The sequence below is a fragment of the Ambystoma mexicanum genome, chromosome 3q, assembly GCF_040938575.1.
Source record: "Ambystoma mexicanum isolate Mex_15411 chromosome 3q, UKY_AmexF1_1, whole genome shotgun sequence".
In the NCBI taxonomy this organism is placed as follows: Eukaryota; Metazoa; Chordata; class Amphibia; order Caudata; family Ambystomatidae; genus Ambystoma; species Ambystoma mexicanum.
The window spans coordinates 67,647,394-67,671,789 of NC_090926.1; the positions used below are offsets into that span (position 1 = coordinate 67,647,394).

General features: G+C 43.4%; 1 protein-coding gene across 2 annotated transcripts in view; it reads left to right on the forward strand.

The window, feature by feature from the left end:
• The window catches only part of LOC138582135 (zinc finger protein 282-like), a 176,157-nt gene that overhangs the window by 100,563 nt on the left and 51,198 nt on the right, over positions 1-24,396 (forward strand). For both annotated transcript variants that reach the window (XM_069653146.1, XM_069653147.1), the window contains exons 3-4: positions 22,789-22,881; positions 23,901-24,023. In XM_069653146.1, the coding sequence (XP_069509247.1) occupies positions 22,789-22,881; positions 23,901-24,023 (216 nt within the window). The remainder of the gene's footprint in view (positions 1-22,788; positions 22,882-23,900; positions 24,024-24,396) is intronic.

Below are 24,396 nucleotides of genomic sequence, written 5' to 3' on the forward strand. Positions count from 1 at the left end.
ATATTTTAACATGAAGCAATGCACTGTCCCACTGTACCTTAGACATTTCTTGACCTACATCAGTGGCCCATCTCTCTCTTAGCCATATATTGTTGTTACTAACCATATCCAGCAAGCAACCATATAGTCTGGACACTGGGTGCCTCCTGTCCTCTAGTACATACATCAAATTTAGGAGTGTCATAGGTTCAGCAGGCCACCCGCCCCATTTGCTCTTGGATACTCTTGTGACTCCTTGACAAAAAAAGTACCCCTAGGGAGACCCTCATTCTGCATCAAGTCACATCGTATCACCCCACGTCTATAGACCAAATTCTTCCCACCTTCTGGCGTCCTTCAGCTCATCAGGACTTCTGCAAACATCAGCTACAATGGGAACATGTGTGTCACAAGCATAATACTTGTAATGTTCTGTTCCAAATCTGTCTACCCAGTTTGACTTAGTAGACAGCATTCCAGAACCCATAGTGCCTCCTTGAGCCAAGCGGGTATATCAGCAAATGGGCTCACCTGACAGCCACGCTGTCATTACAAGTTACCCATAGTGATGCTGGTGATTCTGCCAATCCGGTAGCACCATTACCGGCTCCTGGTGCAGCGGAATTACCTGCATATTCTGCGGCACGAGGATGCAGTTCCAGTTTCCCAGTTCAAGACCTTCTGTGTCCAAGCCTCTTTAATTCTTGCAAGCCACTTGACTCAGAGGGCCTGGTATACAAAAACAACACGAAAACGCTCTTTTTCCTTTTCCAGTATTCAATTTGGGTATTCACCCTGGAACCCCCTCAGCTGGGCTCAGACCCTTTTCAAAACAAAAGTTCAATGTTGGATCCCTCTCTTCCGGGCTCAGATCCCTTTCCAACTCCTATGTTCAGATAATTCTTTCTCGCATGACTCAGTTCATTCCGGATCCCCCTTCAGCCGGGCTCAGATCCCTTTCTTTCACTCAATTAGCCTCCCTCAGGCTCGGACCAATTGTGATGTACTTTAAACTATGGAAGACTTTTGAATGTGCACAGGGTTTAGCTTGACCAGTTGCATGACCACTTCAATCTCAATATTCCTTTTTCTCGCACTCAGCATCAGTTGGATACCTAACACAGACTTTCGAATAATTACCCACGTAGCACCGGACCACTGTGTGTATGGTATTTTTTCTTGGCCTCTCAAAGTTCAATTATAAAGTTCAACTATTAATTTGTTCTCCAATTATATTTACGTCACTCATCACAAATGCCTCACACACTGTTCTCTTTATACAATGTTGCTGCTTGCAACCTTGGTTCAAAACACAAGCTGGTTTGGTATTCGTCTCTCCAAGTCACCGGTTGTGCTGTCTTTTCTGACACCGCTTTGTTGTAGGAGCCAAGGACAGTAGCACAGGGGCAATCACTCCTCCCTGCCTTGGTTATCGACGCGGGAGAGCCCCGGGTACCTCCGACACACTGTGCAGGTTTGATCAGCCTTAGTTCCTGGTCTTCGGTTTCTTATTTTCCAAGGATCATGAAAAAGGGTACCTCCCTCCTTGCGACCCTCTCTGGTCTCACCGTCTTTCTCTTTGTATTAAACTGCCATCTTGGAACTGCTGTTTCCTCGTGTGGTTTGCCGTGTGGTTCCGTGCTCCGCCTTTTGTCCCTGCGGGGAAGCGAAATGGAGGTCAGGTGTGTGTTGTCAAGGTTTGGTGCCTGACTCTGCCTGATCTCATAGCTGAACTTATTTTCTGTAAAGTATTTTTTTTTGCATGGGAATATAACTGCTGTTCCCATTATGCTTATTAAGATCGTTAACTGTATCAAACAAAACAATAAATAAAAGGTGATGCTTCTTGGACACCGATTTCTGTGGCAGGTGCATACACATCTGAGGACCCTGACAAATGCAATTCAGAGCATATATTCTACTATTTGAGTATAAGTGAAAAAATAATGGTTGGTAGTAAGAAAAATGTAATTGCAGAGTGTATTAAAATCAAACGGTGATTTTATGCATGACTTTCAATTAGGGTGTAAGTGTAAACCAGAAAGATTGCATTGGAACACATATAGGAAGAAGATTCGATGTTGGGTGGGACACCTGTTCTATGGGCGTGTTTGGTCATTTACGCATTCATTGCCATGTAAATCCCTATGGCACCAACTACCTGCCCCCTCCCTGCTGAATCATCCCTCTTGGGGTACTATTTGAACTAGCTCTGTCACATAGTAACACCAGACTCTGAGCTCTGTAGGGCCTCTCAGAGTTATATCTAAGCAATTCTTTGAATGTTTAGTGACTTAATTTCCTTTGTAAACGAGCTCCTGTTGTGATAGAAATCTCTTAACAATGTCTGTCTTCAGACAGTACATTTATAAGCAATATGTGTCCTCACATCTGTTCCTTGCACTGGAGTCCTGTGTAAAACAAGCAATCACAAAGCCAACAGTTGTGGCTTGTGTATAGGTACATGCATTTGCCAAACAAAGACATCATATGCCTAGGCACTTGCACCATTTTTCAGATGTTTACATCTTATGGCCAGGTGGTAGCCTCATGGCATTGCCTGGGAAGTGCCTATCCCATGTGTACTCAAAAGCCCAAGCTGTTGGCTTTACCAATGCATATTTGTTTCAGTGTATCTCCCTAAGTGAAAGTGTATACGCCCAGATGTGGATGCTTTGCTTGAAATGCATAGGGAATCGAGCTGCACCCCACTGATTTGGTCCAACACGGCCCCACCTGAACATGTCAAGGCTAGGATGGCAAGTATGGAACGGCTTCAAATCTTCTTCTTGTGCATACTTACCAGTGCAGTTCTGAGATACATACAATGTATCTCAGTCTGTGTGGAAGCCTTTCCTGCCCGGACAGCAATGTCCATGATATGAACAAATAAGTACTGCCTTGAGAACATCATGCTGTTTGAGTAACTATTAATTGTGTTTGTATGAAAACAGAATACATCAGGTCTATTGTGGGTCTTATTTGGAAAGTATGATATAACTGCTTGGTATTTAGGTATTGCTGGAAATTGATATTATTTACTGTGAGAATCCCACTAGTGATGGAGGGAGCGGGACTGGAGCATTGTTGCCACCCCTGCCCCACCAAATAAGCATTTGCCTCTCAGAAGATTTATTATGAAAACCTGGAAAATACCACAAGAAAAGAGCATTTCCTATTATGTTGCAGGCAAAGTATTAAGGATGCACATCTTTTAAACCTAAAACGCAGTATTTAAATATTTGCTGCTTAATGCAATGAGAGATGTATTTAACAGGTGGACAGCAGATTATTTACAACAGGAAGTGACTGGAGATGGGAAAAGTTAGCTGACAAAGACCATTGCTGCCGCACATTTTCTTAAAATTCTATAAGGTTTTAATAAGCTATTTAAATGTGATTGTCGGGTGATAAGAAATTATGGGGGTACAGAACAAAGTATGTGAAACAATGGGCCTCATTTCGAGTCCGGCGGTATCCCTGTGGGTGCTAGCGGCAGGTTGCCGCCGCACTTGTAATATTTTACTGGCACCTGACTTCCCAGATTACAAGTCCAGTGGCACGGGAAGTCAGGTGCCGGTAAAATGTAAGTCCCCATTCCCATACAGTCCCTTAGGACTCTATAGGAGCGGGGACTCAGAAGCGCCAGCACCGTTGTTAACGGTGCCATCACTTCCGTGAAGGGTCTGCCTGCCTTGGCCGCTGCGCCCCCCAGGGTCAGACCTGTCGGGCGTAGCGGCCATGGCAGGCAGACATGTAGTTTGGCCCATGTTTCCGGACTGGAAAACTTGTAATGAGGTCCAATGTCTTTGTTATGCATTTCTTTTCACTTTGTGCCTGAAATTTGTTGCAAGTCTTCGTTAATTTGCATGCTGGAGCTTGCAGGCTTCCATGATGGGGGAAATGCATTTTACTGCCAATTTTCCACTCAATAGCACTTGAATAATTACCCCCTATGATTGTAACTTCATTGGTAAAAGAAGGCAGATTGCAAAGGAAGCCATTGTAGATGGCTCCAACAATCATTAATTAGGGGAGGGAATACACTTTTAAAAGTGAAGAAAAAAGTGTATTTTGCTTATGTTTTTCTATTTACTTTTCCAGTACTTGATGGAAACAACTAAAATTGCGTTTAGGGCCCTTTTGCAAAAAAATGCAAGCAGGAGTGGTCCTCTCCATGCAATTTAGGATTCAAAAACAAAATAACACTATTACTCTTTTTCATAAACATTGTCAGGTTGGTTTGTGATGTGACGTGTATTTTTTTTAAAGTAATCTGTATACAATTGAGTATTACTTTAGGTATTCAATACCAAACTTTAACACATATTTGTACCAAATTGAACTGAAAAGATGCATGGTCAAGTACCCACATTTAAGGCTAGGCTCAAATTCTGGCTTTACAACTTTACCAAAGTGTATGATCCTAGGCAAATTATTTAATCAGGGTGTGTGTTTCTTGTCAAAATTAAAAATTAGGCACCCCTAAAAGTGATTGTTTGTAGTAAGAGCTATTCCAAAAAAGCCCCACTCATGGCTTACTTAATAGATGGACAGTGCATGGATCAGGGCCCACAAAAGATACGCACACACACAACCTTATATGGAAAATATAGATCCACGTTTATTGAACGAAATTGTGGCATTCAATAGCAAATGAAGTTGTGAAACAAGAAGCTGCTGTGGACAATTGCATATTATAAACCGAATGTAAACCGTAGGTACCAGACAATGACGTAAAGAGAGGTGGCAGGGAGGCTGCAGCCCCTCCTCCCTGCCATGCCCCACTGGGAGTAATACCAGGAGGCTGGAAACCCGCAACCTGCACTGTTTGCCTCCTGATCAAACTCCCTCTTGCATGCTAGTACATCCTCAACTTCAAAATTTAATTCTGTAAAAAACAAATGTCCTATTCCTTGCTTCAGTGTTCTGGAGGGGGAGAAGGTCTTTCTATCACAACAAGATGGCTGCCTTTTTGGCCTCCTGGGAGTATCCACAGTGTTCCGGTAGGTATTGTTGAGAGAACACCATCTGCTATGGAATAAGGACTAGGGGCCTTGTTACTCACCCCTGACAGAGGAGCAGGCAGCACCATTCTCCCCAGCCTGGCCAAAAAGACATGGTGGGGGTTGGGTGGGTTAGGTGAGAGCGGTGGTAAATGGGAATGGTGGCCAGGGGAAGCAGATGGAAGGTATGTAGGGGTGAAAGGTGAAGGATGAGTGGATAGAATAAAAAAGGGGTGAGCAGATGGGAAGGGAAGATCGGTAGATTGATATTGTGTTACTCACCACACAGGCCGGGCGTTGGTATCGGACCCAGAGTGGCTGAAGTGGGAGGATCACAGACATACTCCAAAGGACTTCTAAGCCTAGTTCCGTCCTGAATTTAGGCCTCCTCAACTTGAGTGTAGCTCTTTACTATGACATGCCTCACTGCTGGGCAATGAACAGACAGAGGAACCGGTCAAATTAAAGAGCAGGGGAAACACACGCACTGCCAAACCACAATGCTGTAGAAGGAAAATACAACAGGTTAGTGCGTGAGGATCAATTAAGGCAATGGTAATTCAGGTTCTAGACTAGTTATACCTTATGAGTAACTGCTAAAAAACAGATGATGGATGGCCCTATGAGCAGAGGATAGATAGAATGGATCAACTCGGGTATTGCAGAACTACCAATACTAAAGAGGTGAACTATGTGCAGCATCTTACCCCAACGGGATTGGGATTCCAAAGTCACAAGAAGAAAGAACGACGACGAAAGGACAAAATAATATACAGAGAGTTAGTAGAGGAAACTAATCCCGAGCGGCACAAGGGTCGCACTAGGTCCGGGATGGTGCACAGTCAACAGCGCATTCCAGGGTGCACTAAAGCAAGTACCTAAATGTTATTTCCCAAAGAGTTGTTGGCGGCAGGAGTTCTGAAGCAGTCAAAAGAATTCAGGCAGGTATGGACGGTAAGATGTGAAAGTTAATAAACAAACTGATATTGTCTTTATCTTGCTGGATTCCCCAATATGTACGGAAACACTGGGAGTAGAAAACAAAGCTTACCAGTAGCAACGACGAAATAGCAGGAAGCGCTATGCCGCGTCTGGATGTGCCGTAGTGTTGGAGAAGGAGAGCAGCGCTACCCAGGAAGGCCAGCTGCAACCACACACCAAGCGGTTCGATGCACAGGAGAGGCAAAGCGTTGTGAAGAACGCGGAAGTTCGGGGACAGGCTGGTTCGGTAACGTGCAGACCAAGGAAGATCAAGATGCGAAGCAAGCAATCCAAATAACAGTCTGGGTCGGAATACCAAAAGAGTCAAAAGAGTCCTGGAGGAAAAGCAAAGGGAGTCATAACAGGCCGAGGTCAGAATCAGGTAACAAATGATCCGGAATTTTATGCAGGAATAACGCTATGAACTGAAGCAGCGTTTCTCATAGTGTCGCCAACTTAAAAGCCAAATAAGGAGGCAGGCCCTTCTCAAGGGAATAGTCAGCTGACTAGTCACATGGCCTCATTCGCACTGTGCAACGGGCTAACGTAGCGCATTGCCAGGGCAAGTGCCAACGCTGCCAGAGGGGGGGGGGCATGCGCTGAAAAGTGTAGCCATGCCGCATAGTTTTCTTAATGCGGTTATTGATAGAAGACCGCTGCATACGGCCGGGTGTAACATATTGTCATACTATTTATTCTGCTTCTCTTTTGCTTTACTGTTTTTTATAGCTCAATTATAGCATTGTGTTGAGTAAAAGGTACACAACTTTTGTTCTTAGAGCATGATTCATTGGGATTCGTCTCTAAGGCTCTTGTTCAGGGGTGTGCCTTATGCAGCTTTTATTTTTCATGCTTTGGCAAAAGTTTTCCTTATTGAGATCGGGGAGCAGATGAAAGCTGAAGTGAATAGCCAATGGATGGCCAAAGGAGTGAGGGAGCTTATGGAAGGAAACAACAGAGCAAATGGAAGAAGGGGTAATGGAGAGAATGAGATTTTGGTCTGAGCCAATGAAGGAGAGAGCAGATTTCCCACTTGAACAAATTGAGTGATCATGGGCAAATCACTTTATATCAGCAAAACCTGGTGAAAGGACCAGGCTCTTTCCAGCCAGATTCATACGCCTAAAGACTGCTCTCCAATATTAGGAAAAGGCAACTTAAAAAACATGTAACATTTGTTGCACCCGTGACGGCTATTTCCTACTCCCGCCATAAGCTCCACACCCATGCCTTGCCTGCTCAGCACCATCCGTCAGTCTTGGCCAAGAATCCCATTGCCTTAAACCTTCCATGGAGTGTAACCCGAACAAACATCTTTAGCAGAACTTCAAGTAGTCTTGCATGTAAATGTGCTTCTGCACCTTTTAAAGCAATCTAAAATACTAAACCAATTGAAGGGTGCAAATGGATTTTTCCAGATCCAGGAAGACATTTCTTGCTGGATCACAGATCTCAGAAATCTGGCTCGATGGCAGCACTTAGTTTAGGGTACGCCTACACCCTCATCCAATGGAAGTTGGCTCCCCCTGACCACAAACGTGGCCCACCCAGATACAAATTCCTGTATCATTCCAGGACTCGATTAATAGGCAGGGTTTAGTACAAAGAAGCCAGAAAAGTGTTTTATTGTGCCCGCCTACACCTGACTTTTGCCAAGTGAAAGTACCTGCTACAATCAAGTTCCAAGGTGGCAGAGGCAGCTCTTTCTTCACACAACACGACTCTTCTTTCCGGCCCCATGTAGATCAAGTCACCACTGGAGGAGGAGGAACTGGCCAACACAGCAGGTGAGAGTTTGTCCTTTGCAGTCCTCCCCAGTAGAATGCTTGGTGGCCTTGTTTACTATGAATTGGTGGCAGATATAAGATGTCGTCAGGGTCTTGCAGATGCTCTGAGCTTCTACCTTGAACTACACTGCATTCTGATCCAGTACTCCCTGCTCTTTACTGTGTGATTCTCGTTGGGCGAGAGGATTGGGATGGACAGGGAAGTGAAAGATCCGGCCATGAAAGGGATCATTGGTCTCTTTTCTTTGCACCCCAGAGGATATCTAAGCAACCTTCTTTCTGGTGCACAAAAAAGGAAAGTAGCGTCCAATGATAAATCTGAAGCTGTTCAACAATTGGCTTGTTTACCTCAATTTCAAAATGATGGGCATTAATTTGCACAGGGAAAACTTGTTGACAGGAGACTGTGCTTGTTTGCCTCACTCTAAAGGGCAGATACCTCACAATCCATACTTGCAAGCCACACAGGAGAATTCTGTAATTTTGCAGTAGGGACCAATTTTGACCAAATGCTGGGCTCCTCTTCGGGTTACTGTCTGCCGCTTGGTAGTTCATGAAAGTGATGAACTGGTGGCAGTCTTCCACAGGGGACGCAGTTGATTATATACATGGACAACATGATTTTCAGGTGACAAGGCACTTGGCTCCTTTCAGGTGGAGGCTTCGTTTTACATATCATGGGCTTTTTGAAGGGGAAAAAGAAAGCAATAGAGAGACGAGATCAGGATTTTATTACGATATTGAAAAAAGAGGTGAGGAGCCATAAGCAGGCTAATCCGCTAGAGGAGGTTCTGGAGAGCCAGGTCAGGCCCTAGGTAGGTCTAATAGATGTAAGGATGTTCCAGCGGGGGGGCAAGGAGCTTATTGACAGTTCGGAGAGGAGGTGGGGAGAGAGAACAGAGTCAGAAAGGAAGGATAGGGATTTCTGCCTGTCTCATGACTGACTTCAACACCATCTCTAGGAGAACCCTCAGGGTCCTGTAGATAATTAAGGACTGGTTTAGCCTTGGGGTACGAAACACGGAAAGCCTGCACCTAGTCTCAAAGGAGCAGAAGAAGAGCTTGAGCATGTATTAATATGGAGGAGTGTGGAGATGCCTCTGGGACTTTGAAACACGACGGCTGAGACTCGAAAGCCTGACAACTAAGCCTGAGAATGAGACAAACTGAGACAAACCGAGTGAGAAACATTTGTGATAGAAGGCCACCCTATATTTTGTCATTTCTTTGGAGAAGATCCTGTTTATATTTAAATTAGCCCACCCTTGTAGACAGTCCCTAATAAAAAATAAACTTTGAGAATCTGGTCTTGGCGTACTTCTTTGTCCCAAATGGCCAATCTGTGACATGATATATTAATCAAGAATATTCAATCCTCGTTATTCTCTGTATTTCAGTTAGTAGGATTTCATGTTAGCATTGGTAATAATATCTACACTTTCAATTACCATCAGAAACATCTTCTCATTGTGGAAATGCAAAGAGATCTCAAGGCTTTTTCCCATTTATTTGACTCTGCTAATTTCTACCCCTTTTTTGCACTTTAAATCTAACTTGGTACATAGGTTAATCGTTCCTCATGCAAAAGCAAAGGCACCTTTTTCTTGATTAAATGTTCCTTCAATAACTTATAACTCTATCTTGATATCAGAGAGTCTATGCATGTCTTCCAACAGTTCCAGCAAATTCTGGAAGGGGTAGAGGGAAATAAAAGAGCAGTAAAGCTTAATTCTGTACTTAGGATGAAATTCATACTTTTGCTCAGCAGACAAAAACAAGATGTGTCTCTCCGTCATGGTTATCACGATGAAACCGACACCAAGTTCTAACCCGTCTTTTGGAGGCACACAGCTACCATCCACAGAGAAACATTTGAGTTCCATTTGGCATCAATCCTTTGGCAGTCTTCTCCCTACAGATTCAACCTTTAAAAGTTAATATGTGGCCTGACTTTACTTTCTCCTTACATTGAATTTGCGGGGGTTCTTTCTCTCTAGTATCCCAGTCATTTATAGTTCTGATCTACAAGACTGGTTTGATCTCAGGAACCCTTATCACATAACGATTAGTTCATCCTTGTATTTGGATTTCCAAGACATCATGATGCACCACCCCATCTCAAGTACATCTGTACAGCTCCAGATTCCTGCCATTTTCCGATATGTTGGAGCACATATTCGTCGAACTGGTTTATATGCTGGCTGTTTCGATGCTGCAATACCAATTGGCATATTTGCACAGGTCTCTGCAGGACTACAAAGCTGCTGGAACTCCCGGATCTTCACTGAACACCTGTCTCGAGGATTGGTGTTTGACAACATCATGGATTGATCTCAACTGGTTGTTCAGGTAATCTTGAATTTCACCTCAAGCAATTCCCCATTTGATCCCTCGACCTGTAACAGTAATGTTAAATACGATATTCAATAAGATATTTGATACTGCTTCAATCGCTATTAACATGTACTCCTCCTAGGCTCGGATATATATTGGTTAATGAAGATTTTCCGAGAGAACTTGCTGGAAGGTCCTGATTCTCTGAAAGACACAGGGTTGAGCATTATGCTTCTTTTTCTTTTATTCAAAATTGGAGCAGCAAGATTTAACAACTTAATAACTCATCTCCTCTACATAAGGACTACATCTTGGGAAACAAGTTGTAGTCCTTGTGACCCCAGCACACCAGTCACTGACAGTCCCTTTCTTCACAGACCATCATCTTCCTCGAATAGTATTCTTTCTCTGGTGTGAGAAATGTCATCGCCCCGTAGCACTGTAGGTGCAACTTCTCAACTTCAATCCTGAGTCCTCCTCCAACCAACTTGACCTACGCTGACTTCCTTTCTTTCCCTGAAGAAAAACGGAAGACCGGAAGCAACTTAAAATGGGGAGCAGGGAAAAATCAAAAATCATGTTTTCCCATCAGAAAACAAGCATAGAAATTCGACACAAGAATATTTTGAAATATAATAAACCATAATTCAGATATAAATCCAATATTGACATTTCAACAGTTAAATAACATACATAGGATAATGCTTGCCTCTGCATCTAATAGAATTAAGACTTCCCTGCAAGCTCCCTTGGAAAATCGTCATTCGATGTCGAGCCCAGAGGCAAGCCTAATGCTTGTTAAAAGCATACTCACCAGCAACCAAGCAGGCTGTTCAATAGGTTTGAGGTAACATCTCTGAAGGCTGATTTGCCGGATCAATTGTCCATCTTCGTAGTGTCTTAGAGTCAAACTCCCATTTGAAAACCTTTGAGGGCAAAACTGCTCTCCCGTAATTGCACATCAAATGCGTTTTTATCAATTCCTGCTTGCACAAGCAAGCAGCATACACAACGCTCCAACATAGGAGAGGTAAATGCTCCATGTGGCTTCCTGGCTGCTATCAGTAATTGACCACTGGGATCTCGCCTTAGCGTACCCGTAGCTGCCTTGGTTGCTTTGTAGCAACTGACCACACACCACTTTGGGTTCTGCCTGCAAAACATGAAAGAAAGATTTGCTCTCTCTGTGCTCATCTATATGAAACATTATGACATCTGGTGAATAAGACCTCCCTCCAAGGTGTATGCCCCTCACTTTTGAAACCTTTCTGCAGGAAAGCAGACAAAGCAAAGTTATTAGCATTATAGTCAAAGCCATTCTAAACGACTCCTCATTCTCTGGCCAAGATTGAAACAGATCCAGAATTGTTTTCACGTCCCACATATCCGGGTAATACTGCGCAGTGGGGGTAACCAGCTTAACTCCTTTTCCGAATTTGGCAAACAAAAAACATTCAATTGGACCTTTATATCATGCTTCATGCTGGAGTCCCGCCTCTAATCACAGGACTGGGTATTGAATCCATGCTGTTCAGTGTTGTCCTGCTTCCAAGACAAGCACATTGCCCCTGTGTTATCCTCCCAGGGATGCACTTATATAGGACCGCCTGTTAGGGAGAATTCTCTGTTGTAATTCCCTTCCACCTTAGAGACCCCTAGCTCTTTTGCTGGACTCAGGACTTTAAAATTTTAACCCTGGAGTGAGAGATCTTTTTTCTCAATCTCTCATGTGTTTTTCCCTGATTTGGATTTTGTGTTTTCACTGTTTTTGGATTCTGACAAACTCCATAGGCATCTACTTTTTGTATGGTGACACACAGCACCTTCAGTGCAGTGTCACAGAGAAATTCTTTTAGATTTCTCATGAGGTTTAACTTCCTTTCTTGTGTGAACTACAGTTCCCAAGAATAGTAAAGTGAAATTGACTTTACTTACCTTTTCTCTTTTTAGGTCCAGCACACATCATCTTATGTGGAGTGCTGGGGGGGGGGGTTACTTAGTAGCACCCTTATCCTACTCTCTCATGTAACATTTTTATGTTACCCTCACTACTTTAAATGGCTGGTAGCAGTGGTTTAATTTGTCCTACCATTGTGCTTTTTCACCTCGACAGAGAAGCTCTGAATGGAACAACTTCTCCCCTTGGGTTAGTGGGACCAACTAACCCTGAGACAAACTCCACTGGACCACCATCCCAGACTGGTTGTGCTTCTTCATTGCTGTAAGAACCCAATGCCAGGAGTCGAGTGTCCGTAGTCGAGTGCAACGTCTGCCACGGAACCAATCCAGCTAGAAGCTCCAGGAGACTCCTAAGGACAATCCCGAAGCAGGACCTCCATATTCAGAGTCCTCTCACCAGAGTGCAGGACTGAGGGAGTAAAGAGAGTCCAACCAGTATCCAAGATACGCAACAGTGCTGTTTGCTAATGCTGAAACCGCAAAGTGCTGCTGAACCAAAAAAAAGAGCCCGTAGCCGCAGACGACCTCCCAAGTACCGCCGCAGGAGCCCTCCAGACGTCCTCCCTCTTGTCCCCACGATTGAGGCTCAGGAACCAGGGTCTGTACCGCTGTAGCAAGACAGAATCCAGCTGGACCACTCTTCTTCAAACCAGAGGTACTATTTAGGCTTGGGGTACTTACCTCATTGTTTTTTAGCCACGCTCCTCTTAGTTGGGAATTGCATTGGCTTACCTTTTTAGAGTTGATTTCAACTCTCTTCTCACAGGCTTAACAGCTTGTGACCCTACAAGTGATTTTTCTAAACAAACTCTCTAACTTTGCAAGACTTTGATCTAAGAAGTGCAACAGATCCATAGACTGTGTCCCAAATGACTTTGGTTGTCCTGGCTCCCTGAAGACTCTTCTAATCTCTCTCTAATCCAGCCTCTTTTCCTTTGCAGCTGAGGAGCAGGTGTAAGTGTTACTACTGACTTCTGCAATTGTCTTTGCTCTCCCCTCTTGCTTCTCCACTCTTTTGACTGCTTACTCTCTGCCCTCCCCTCCCCTCTTCCTTTTCCTATCGCCTCCCCTCCTCCCCTTACTTTCTTCTATGCACATCAGAATTGTCCCTGGATCTAGTATGATAGCAACCTCGTCTGTCGCTCCCCCATCCCCTTGCTGCCCCCCCAGCACTATCTGAAACGTTGTCAGGCCTAGTACGATAGTCACTTGTTTTGTTCCTCCCCTCCTTTTCTGCACCCCTCTCCCTCACTTTATGTTTTTCCCCAGCTCTACCAGAAATGTCGTCAGGCCGAGTACGGTAGTCGCCTGTCTGTTTCAATTTCCTTCCCCATCTCCCCCTCCCTTCCTTATCTATGTCTTAGCTCTTGCACTATCTGAAATGTCGTCAGGCCGAGTGCGATAGTTAATTTCACATCCTTACTGGTCATGGCCTGTAAGAATGTCTTTGTATTTTCCCTTGTTCCCTCCCTTGCAGCACTTTGAAACACATTGTGTATAGGCGCTATATAAATGAACTATCATATCATAATCTGTTGACTTTGATACTATCCGTCCCTTGGTAGTAGCTTCGTGGTAGCTTGTTGTATACTGTTACTGCTGGGAAAGAGTTATCTAGATTTCATGGGATTTAGTTCTCTTCACATATACTGAGAAACTGTCTATCCTTTTTCCTTCCATAACCTTTCCTTTCTGCAACCTCAGAATCTGCAAAGTTCACTAGTGATATATATATAAATGCCATTACTGTCCTTGTGAATGAAGTCACCTCAGGGTGTAGGAATTGTGTAAGAAGCATATCCAAAGATTATCCACTAACTTGTTTTGATTCTGAAAAGTAATTTTAAAGTATATTTACATTGTTAAAATGAATTGCCTTTTTAAAGAATACCTATTTAAAAATTGATGTTAATTAAATAAATAACTATTTATAACTGAAACCTTTAGTGTAAGTGTTACTTGGCAACTTGTATTTACGGATTTTATTTGTAAAGCTCACATTTACCCCTCTTGAGATAGGCCTTGCTGTTCAGTCACACCACCAGCTTGTGCAGTACAGACCTATACCAAAAGGTGTGTTACCTAATACCAATCAGATAAGTGTTGTGTACTCTCACACAGTGTGACTGTATCTATTCTTACCTAACACCGCCAACCCTTCAACAGGTGGTGTGCCGAAATCACCAAGCGGTGTACGTTTATTGTCCTGCATGATTTACCTTCCTTTGGTAGCGAGGCCAGGAAATTCGAAACCAACATCAAAGACATCCTCACTTCCACACCGGCACTTAACGCAGCCTGCAGAATCAAGTCTCTAGTGACCATGAGGCGTTTCTTTCAAGCCACACGATCGCCGCAACGCAGGTAAGCCCAGTTGGGCTTTGTCTGAATTGAGAGTTCCTTTTATGCCAAAACGACATTTTCAGCCATACAGCTTCTAAATTGCCCCGAGGGGCTCTTTGGCATTATTCTGTGGCACGTATCCTCTTTATTACATCCAGCCGCATTTAACATAATTACAGCCCAGTGGGACTGTTGAATCTCGTGTTGCCTACCTTCTACAACATGGCTGATTCCATCTTAGACAAAGAAGTGCCAATGCCGGTCCGCCCTGCCCCAGCCATGCTTGCACTTCCTTGAGCAACTAAAGGCCTATCATGGAGCCGGCAGGCTGAGCCGGCCACCCGACAAAGGCCCATCACAGAGGGCCCTGTCTGGCTTGTACGGCCGTGGCCACAAAGCCACCAGGATTCTTCCTGCTCCGCTTGCCTCGTTCTTTGCCAGTGCAACTCCTTTCTTTGGTTAAGCACCCTCATTGTTCATCCCATCCCCTTCCCTAAAAGTCCTCCTCCTCCATTTCAGTGTGCATGCACTAATCCCTTTCTGCTTCCGCACCTAGCAAACCTCTACTGTTTCTCTTATACATCTTGCGTATGTTCTATAATAACCTGCCCCCTACATGTACGTACATTCCAGCATTGTCTTAATGTTCACCAAAAAACCGGCTTGCTTCCCAGATGCACTTTTTGATGAACTGTCACCTATGAAAACTTTGCGCGCTGATCCTTGCCTACGCTGCCTTTACCTCCATCTCCCATGCATTTGCCTCACTCGCTCAAGGTGCTTTCATTTGTTAGTCCCTTTTGTATATTCTTAATGCCTGTATTTTAGGCCTGTTGAATATCAAATCTAGACGTTTTTGTAAGATCTGCTGCATATCTCATTGCACTGCCTACATTTTCATGAATGTTATGTAACTCAAATCTAGGCGCTTTTTAAATTCTGTTGCCCCATTGAACTTGAACTTAACTGCCTGCATTTGTATGACTGTTATGAAACTCTAACGTATGCATTTCTAGTTCTGTTGCCCTGCCAAATTGCCTGCTTTTTCATGACTGCTTGAATTTCAAATTTAGGCCCCTCTAATACATGTTACTTGCACAGGGCTGTTCTTTCGCTGCTTTCTTGAAATTGTATATCTTGGCGTATGTAAAATGAGCTGCCCTGCTCTGGCACCCCCATTAATGCTTGAACTTTCAAACCTGGATATTTTTAATCCTGCCCTCCGTATAATTCTTGTTTCAAAGTACCTGCTTCACCTGTTCCTGCTTGGCTGCTAGGCTGCTTGGTGACTTCTGCGTGCACTGTGCAATGCTCTGTCTCTCTCCCTCCCCTGGGCTTATTATCCCAACCCCTTCCCATGGTACTCTCCATCCTATACTCCCTCTATTTCGAACCCTGGAAGGAAAAAGTTTAAGTAGACTCTCCTGGTCTGCAACCCTGGTCTTCCCATTGCCGACACTTATGTCAATACTTTCTCCAGTCAGACTATCAACAAAATTCTCTTTGTCGGCCCCTCTCCTAACCTATGGACTCCCCATATGATTTATTTCCTCACCCCTTTCTCTTCCTTACGCATTAATGGTGGAACCAGATGGGAAATGCTCTTGGCACAACCTACTCCTTCTTGACAGGCACTTTACGTCTCATCAATTTCCTCGCTTCTCCTGCCACTCCTCTGCCCCTCCCCCTTCCCCCCCCCCCCTCCAGTTGGTGGCACCTGTCCCTGGACCCCTCCTCAGAAAACCTTCAGAGGGGGCAACCAGCATCACTTAGCTACTCTTAACTCTCGCTCTGAAAACACTCTTCTGACATCTGTCACGTCCTTGAAGACTTTCACCTTGATGTACTCACGCTCACCGAGATGTATTTCAATGCCAGTTCCGTCACTGCTTTTCTTCCTGAGGGTTACACGATCCTCTCCAAGTCCATGCCTAACCGGCCAGGAGGTGGTGTGGCCCTTGTCCTTCCTGAATGGATCCCTGTTTCTATCATACCCATTCAATTCTACTCCTCCTTTGAATGTCTTTTCTGCATGCTCTGCATTACCCCTACCCTATTGATCATTCTCCCTACCTGTTGCTACAGTGACTTAATGACCACTGAAAGGCCAGCGTCTGCCTCTAGCTTTAACGGCTATAAGAGTTTTTCCTTACAGAGCTTAGTCGCATCAACTTCAATTCAGACTCTCTCTGCTATTGGCATCAGTCCTACCTCATTTGTAATCATAGCTTCTGGGGCACCTATGACAATTCCTCTACTTCTGCCCATTTCACTTCATCTAGCCAACTTCTGTTCTTGTCTACGGATTGTTATGGCTGCAGTAATGCTGTCACTTAATTTTCATGCTCATGTGGGATGGCTAGGAAAACACTCTGGAGTTCAATCAATGGTGCACCTCAATTTAAAAATCATTTCCTAATAAATGTACTCCTGACAAAGGGCTTGAAAATAGTGCCTGATGATCTGAGATTGGTCTTGTGATTTCTGTTAGTGGTTCTGTCGCAGGATGGATCATTGAATATTAGCAATACATAGAGCTCGCACAGATTCAGAAGACAATGGAACACGAAGCAAATGTTTACATGTTATTGATGAACAGTTTGCCCCTTTGTCTATAACACGTGGACTCTTTTCCCATTTTTCTCACATTTTTCAAAAGGTCTTTCTTGGTCTACTGGAATTAACATTTGCAGAGGGAAGTCATTTTCCCCTGACATTCCTAACCATTGGTTTCTTGTTTAGCCTGTTCATGGAAATTCTTTGTGTTTGGAAAAAGCGTGGCAGAAGGATGAACAGGTCCCCTAACTTGAAGATGAAAAGTTGAAGGTCATTTGGCACAGCAACTTCCAGTGTCCTCCTGGTTTTCTTTAGTGCCACACTGTTACTAGTCACAAAACCACTTTGATTGTATTGCACTCTTGGGGCACCACCTCAGCAACCTAGTATATCAATGATATATTCCTCTTCTTCTATATACACCTCCCCAGCTTTGTCTTTCTCTGCTAATTTCAGATGTAGGGATGCAAATGGACTGTATGGCGAAGGTAAACTATACTTCACTCCTCTTGCTTGTCCCTTCCTCTGTTTGTGTAACTGGCTGTACACTAACCCTGGATATGAGATAAAAAGAACAAAGTAGAGACTTAAACCATTTCTCACGAGGGATCAGATTATTGTGGAAACAGCTGAAAAAGACATACGTTTTCCTGGCTATTATCTTTCACAGTCGACCTTGAATTCCTGTATTCTCAAAATGCTTAAACCTTTCTAAGGGGACTGTTCATTAGAGAGAATGATAACATCAAGCTAGTTATAGGAACTTTGGAGTCAACATGAACACTGGACAGAAAAAGGAACTGGGAAATTGCCTAAACCATACTATAAAACACGAAATTGAAAAGAAAAGTATTTGTTAAAGCAAGAAGAAGGAAAGCAGAATTTGCCTCTAAGAATAAAAGCATCACATTGGGAAGGAGGCATCAAAGTATGAACACAGGTTGACAACACTACACAAGGCTACGTTTAACCACTTGGTAAAGGACTCTGGTGGCATGGTCAAGGAGAACCGAGATTAATATTTATATTTTACTTTTTATGAACTATTTGCAATTTTCCCATATGATCAATCTCTGGCAGACAATTCTGTGATAGTCCCGACTTTCTGAGACTGTCCAAGTCAGTAAAGACCGTCCGGATAAAAAATATAATTGGGAGAGGTGCTTAAATCCGTTGCTTCAAAGAAGACTAGTAGATAAACTGAATTCAGTGGCCTATCATCAGACATTTACCAGAAATTGAGTGAAAGCTCCTGGGCCTATACGCAATATACAATTCAAGATAAATCCTTCTCAGAATCTTTGATGTCCGAACATGATTCTCTTGCCCCATTCTTGAATAGTTCCACAGGAACTATTGATTAGCCTCAAAAACCAAGGTGCTTAAAAAAGTATGAGGCAATTGGCTGTCATCAGTGGTGAAAGTAATTTGTTAAAGGCATCAGAACAGCTATGTAACAATATGTTCTGGGAAGAGTAATATGAGGCAAGAGCTGGACTTCTTATAGCACGCACCTATGAGATCTGATCAACTTCTTTTACTTGAGCCTCGAGGCAGATCCTTCTACAATGTCAGTTAGCAATGGGTTTTTAATATCTCCAGGGCTTTGAATTTTGGTAAATCCTTTTGCGACTCTTTGGAAGCCGTCTACCTCATGCACAAAGATACCGTTTCAACATCCTGCAATCAGAAACAATTAAACTGAGGAAAGGCATTAAATAAGGCTGCCTAATATCACCACTTATTTTTATTTCAAACTTGTGCTACTTGAAATCGCCATTGGTTCGCAAGAGGAAATTAAAGGTTTTGAGCAGTTTGGAATAGCGGTTAAATGCCCTTAATGAAACGTATTATTGAGCTGTTTATCTCCTTCCAACAAATATCTATTCCATGACTCAGGTCAGTGATAAAGCAATATGGCTCCTTCTCCAAAGTAGAAGTAGTTGGTACCAAATACTGAAGTACACTTGGGGATTTTTTTTGTTTTGTCATTTCTCCTGAGTGAGTGGGAAACTTTTTCCACACTCATTCATTCTTCTACCCTATCTTTGGCATCCTTTTGTGTTTCTTTTTATACCTTTTTCTTGAAGTCATGCTTTCCTCCAAGTTGTGTGGTATCTGTCAATTACTTTTGCAGCACACAGCACTCTGTGCAGTGTTGCTTGGAGACCCTTGGGCTTCCCTTTTTATTTTCTGTTATATTCCTGGTAAGAACACATGTTCCCAAGGGTAGGGGGATATTTTTAATCTTCCCTATCTTTTTGTATTGTGCGATCAGCACTCCCCACCTTATGTGGAGTGCTGAGGTGCTACACTGTATCCCTTGACAAGCTAATCTGAATGGCTGGTGGCAGTGGTTGTATCCTACCTACTTTTGTGCAATTTGTACTTCCCGGCTGTACGCACCGCTGCGGTAATGCATAGAAGAGTCATCCTTGATCCAAAATGGTGACAGTGTTCTTTTTTCGCCAGTTCAAGATGGCTTGTCCTTTCTTGGTACTACTTCTGCCGTGCAGGGTGGGTAAAGCCTTTTTTTGACTTTTGTCTTTCAGCGGTATCCCATTATAAAGCCAGCCAAGGCACAAGTGTGTCTGTGAGAACAGGAAACGGGGGGGAACTCTGAAACTCTGCTGTTCTCCTGCTGTGCTTGCCTGGTGCCAGTTCCAACTGGAAGGCTAGCTGTCCTGAAAGGACAGCCACCACCCAAAGTTTGAATGCTGCATGGGTGCTGATTGTCTGGGTTCCTGTATAAGAGACATAAATCCTGAGGCTGAAGACAAGCTGACCACTGGACCTGAAGAATGGGCGAGGAAGAAGAGGAGAGATGCCTGCAGCCGACCGGAGATGCCTTCTAAGTAATCGCTGCTGTCTGACCCCCTTCGTCCAAGCATCAGGAGAGCCCTGAAAAGTATGACTCCCTCCATCAGACTGGTGGGTCCAATCAGGCTGAAGACGACCTGCATTTCAAGCCATTCCACGACGAGCTGTGACCTTTACTGGCTTTAAATCGCCAATACCCTAGGACCTGTGGCCATTGTGCAGTACATCGCCTTCCGAAGACTGAATCTTCCTGAAACTTTGGTGGGCTCCTTCTGGACCTCCATTGGCAAAATTGCAATGCCTGACCAATAATCCAGTGACACAGTCTGTGCTGCTGCATCGCAGGGGCATCATGCTGCATGCTCTTCATCACGTTTAATGTACTATGAGACTCTTGGTAGAACTTAGCTAAGAGTTGCTTTGCCACTCCTGTGTTGCTGGCATTCTGATTTGTGTATTTGGGAGTTTGCCCACCCACGATCGCCCAGGCCAAATGCCTGTGCGCCTTCACAGAGCCTTGCCTGAACCTTTTCTACAACAATATGTGTTATTTACATGCTACTGAAGGCTTCCTCTTGATCTTTTTACTTTCTACAGCTTGTGCCATGCTTGTTTGGCCCTCCATTCTGACCCTGAGATAATCATTACTAGATGGGAATGGACTACTAAAGCCTAAGGCCTCTGTGAAAATATTGCAAGTATTAACTTCTTTATGTTGGTCTTGTTTCATTAATGATTACCTGAAACGGATATTTCAAAAGTTATAAACGTGTTTTACTTACCTTTTGAATTGCTTACTGCCCTTCTACAAGTACTGTGAATATTTCATTGATTTTTCTAAGTTACACATTGTGAATTAAAGTACTACCTTTCCGAAGAAATTACCTTTACCTTAGTATATATATAAAATAAACCACGATTTGTATATAAATCTTTGTGTGTCAGAGTTTCTTTGGCATATTCTTGGTGTATACTCAAGTTATTTGTACATCCCTACAGCCCTTCCTCCCTGGCTGCTCAGCCATTGTTACCAACAAAACCTGTGTGGTTCAGGCTAATACTAAGAGCTGGAGCCCTGTGCACCTAAGTGTAAGTCTTCTAAAGTCCTGCCCAAGGTGGACTTTTTGTAAAACTCCCTAACAGGACTTCATTAATTCTTTCCTCTTCATCCGGTTGTCCTTCCAAGGAATCCTAAAGAGAGTGAATCTACAGTTTCAACTAAAAGCAAAAGGTCCTATCTGGTAGAAATAAGCACATCTGCATGAATGGGAAAACAACATTTTTGAGGCAGGCATACAATGCATGTAATATATTTACAAAGATAAAAAAGCATGTTAAAGGAGATCATTTTTCTAGGCACCACGGCACTGATGCAGAGTTATTGAATTACCTCAGAATTTGCCAGGCATTAAACTCTGTTCTCCCTTCTGCTTTACATAGCCCTGATGGAACCCTGCCCTTGCTGCAGTTTCCCGTCTGCTTGCCACGATAACCCTTTGTGTGGTTACGGTTAAAGCCCCTCTTGCGTACAAAGCCTGTGTGGCCTGGGAGTTGGAACTGCATTTAGAACTGAATGAAACCTACTGTTGGAATCATGTCAGTCAGCCACCATGTCTTGTATACATACATACACAACAGAGAATGCTCTGGAGCACCTACTGGGCACTTAGCAAAGCTGATAAACGCAAAGAGACATAGACATGCCCATTGAATGCCCCAAGGTCGAACAGCTCTGTAAGGAAGTTACATAAAGGATGCCATTGGTTGTCGTCCAGACAATTTGCAATCACTACACTTTACTGTTTTATGACCTTTCAAACGTAAATGCAATGAGTAAACCACAAGTAAAATATTGAATAATGTCAGCAAAAAAACTTATCCTGCACAGCTGTTTGGCTTCTCCACCTACCATTCGGACAGTCCACTGGATTGAGAGAATTTCTGATCTGGTGCAGGTGGAAAGAATGAACTACGACACCCGAAATAGACGTGAGCCCTTTCATAGGGTCTGAGAACCCTTTCTGGGCCTGACTGACTGAAGCTGAACAATGGGATTGGCTCTGTCAAAGCCAAAGCCAACCCATGGACTATTCGAGTCATGTTGTAACCCATCCTTTCATTACTTCTCTTTCATTACCTCTCTCAATTCTCTGATCTTCTTGATGGCTTGACACTGGCAGTGGTTGGTGAGTTTGGGGAACATGCAAGTGCCATCATCAACCTTTGTGCTTGTGTTCGGTTGAACAAATGAATGAATATCTATTGTCTACTTTGCACACTATTGAAAGGGTTGTGGGGGGGAGTAATTAGGGTATTTCCGTCATATTGGTTGTACCCTTATGTTATTGGTTAGATGCCTACATTTGGGGAGTTTTAAAAAATTGATGCCACAGGATAGTGTATTGCCTCGATTTCAAGCCCTATCACAGTGTAATCTTGTGTACACATTTGCGTGCATCGTGCGCCGGGTCGAGTGAGGCTTCCTCACTCACATCTCCATTCATTACTATGGATCTACTGCGGCCAAAATGGCACGCTGTTGATCCGTAGTAATGAAGCATTACGCACGTTGTAGTCTTTCTAGAACGAACGCGTACTGCAGCGCTGCTTTTTTTCAACCGGCAAAACAAAAGCTGATTGAAAAAAGTAACAGCGCCATTAGTATCCTGGGGCTAAAACCCGGGAATACTAATGGCAATAAGCCCCTCGCCGGTGGGCCATTAGTGCCTAATAACTATGGGCCCTGGGGGCATTACCTTAGGCGGTAATGGCCCGCTGGCTCGGGGCTTATTGCCACAATATTTCATCCTTTATGCTGCTCATAGAAGATGAATGGAATATAGTGTATATCTGAACACTTGTAAACAATAACCTATTGAAATAAGACAAACAATGTTAGTCTGCTGTTTGTTAGTTTTCAGTTCAATCTTCCAAATCTTGTCACCTGTTACAAATGTACATTTTTCGTACCTACATAAGCATTTGTAGCTGATTTGTTAACTTCTGCTTTTTTAATTTTCCAGGTCCGCTAATTGCCAATACTGTCTTCTCATTGCAATCAAAAGAAAAGCAAGAGGTGACCAATGTGGGAACCCTGGACTCTGAACAGAGACGCGGTATAAATGCATTCTCAAATATGTGATTTTTGGGGATGGTGGGATCAATAATTTAAGGTCCCATTATGAAAGCTGATGGATAGGTGCAAGCAGGCATGTCATCTTAGAGTAAAGACAGAAAATGAAACAACTCTCAAAATTTGAGAATTAGGGAGACACGAATGAAAGATCAAGCAAATAAGACAACTTAGAGGAGGGAGGAGACTGACCACCAAAGAATGGAGAAAGAGATGGAGCAGAGATAGAAAAATAGAAAGGGAACACTAAAGTGAGCTCAGAAGGGTGGGGCCGTAAACGAAAGTTGTTGGAATTGAGAATTTGATAGAAGCCCTTAGAAAGGATAATTGTGGGAAATTAAGAGCTAGTGGTGAGTGTGCATTGGCAATAGATGGAGAGCTAGGGGCAGATGTATGAGTGAAAGCCTGAACTCTAAATATCCAGGAGGTACAAATGCAAACATAGCCAAGGAAATGAAATCAAACAGAGAAACAGGGCAGGGAGTTAAAGACAGTGAGGCAACCTAGTAAATGCCATAGGGGAAATGGAGAGACAAGCAGGGGATATAGAAGAAAGCGAGATATAGTTACGGGAGGAAAAGAAGTTGATATACATAGAGGGAAAATGGAGATACATTGGAAAGAGCAAATGGATAAAGAAAAGACTAGCAGAGGGAGATAAACAAAGTAGAGAGGTAAGGAAAGGAAGTGTAAGGTAAAGGAGTAGAGAAATTGAAACACAGCCAAGAGAGATATTAGACACATTGCAGAGAAAAACAGAGCAATGTACAAGGGAGAGAAAGAGAGGGGTGAGGAAAACACAGAATAAAGAGAAAGAAAAAGATAGAGCGACTGACCAAAAATAAGCAAGGGAAAGTAGATGAGAGCGACACAGGATAAAGACAAGACATCCAGTCACAGGAAAGCAGGATATTAATGCATGTGAAATCTACGGAGTGATACCAAGAAGAGAGAGATACTGAGACGTGTTGCAAACCATTCTCCATTGGATTTTTTAAACAGGTGTCTCATCCGATACAGCTGCCAGTCATGAGGAGTTAAGAAGGATAAAAAGAGAAGAAAGCCTGCAACTGAACCATCCTAGGGACACAGGAGAACGGGAAGTAAATAATGGCCCCAGCACAGGTAAAGAATACATATTGAGGCAGGTGTACTGTTCGAGATGCAAGACCATTAGAGATTACCCCTCTTCAGCCGTATTGCTAAATTGTTTTAAAACTAATAATTTTGCAGACGGGGCATCTTTTGTCAATCGAGCAGACTTTGAAATGTTTGAGGTTAGTTGTAGGAGTGTTGGTGTAGGACATAATTCAATTAGTTGTTGATTCTGATGCTTCTTTTTGGACTAACATGCAAACAACATAGATAGTGATGTGTGCTGCATTCCAGAAGCACCATGCACCTTGCAGATACACGATCAGCTTCTTAAGAGATAAATGTGGTTCTGAAAACCGATGCGCTATAACTACTTTGTAATGTCCTGGTGCTCCGTTTGTAA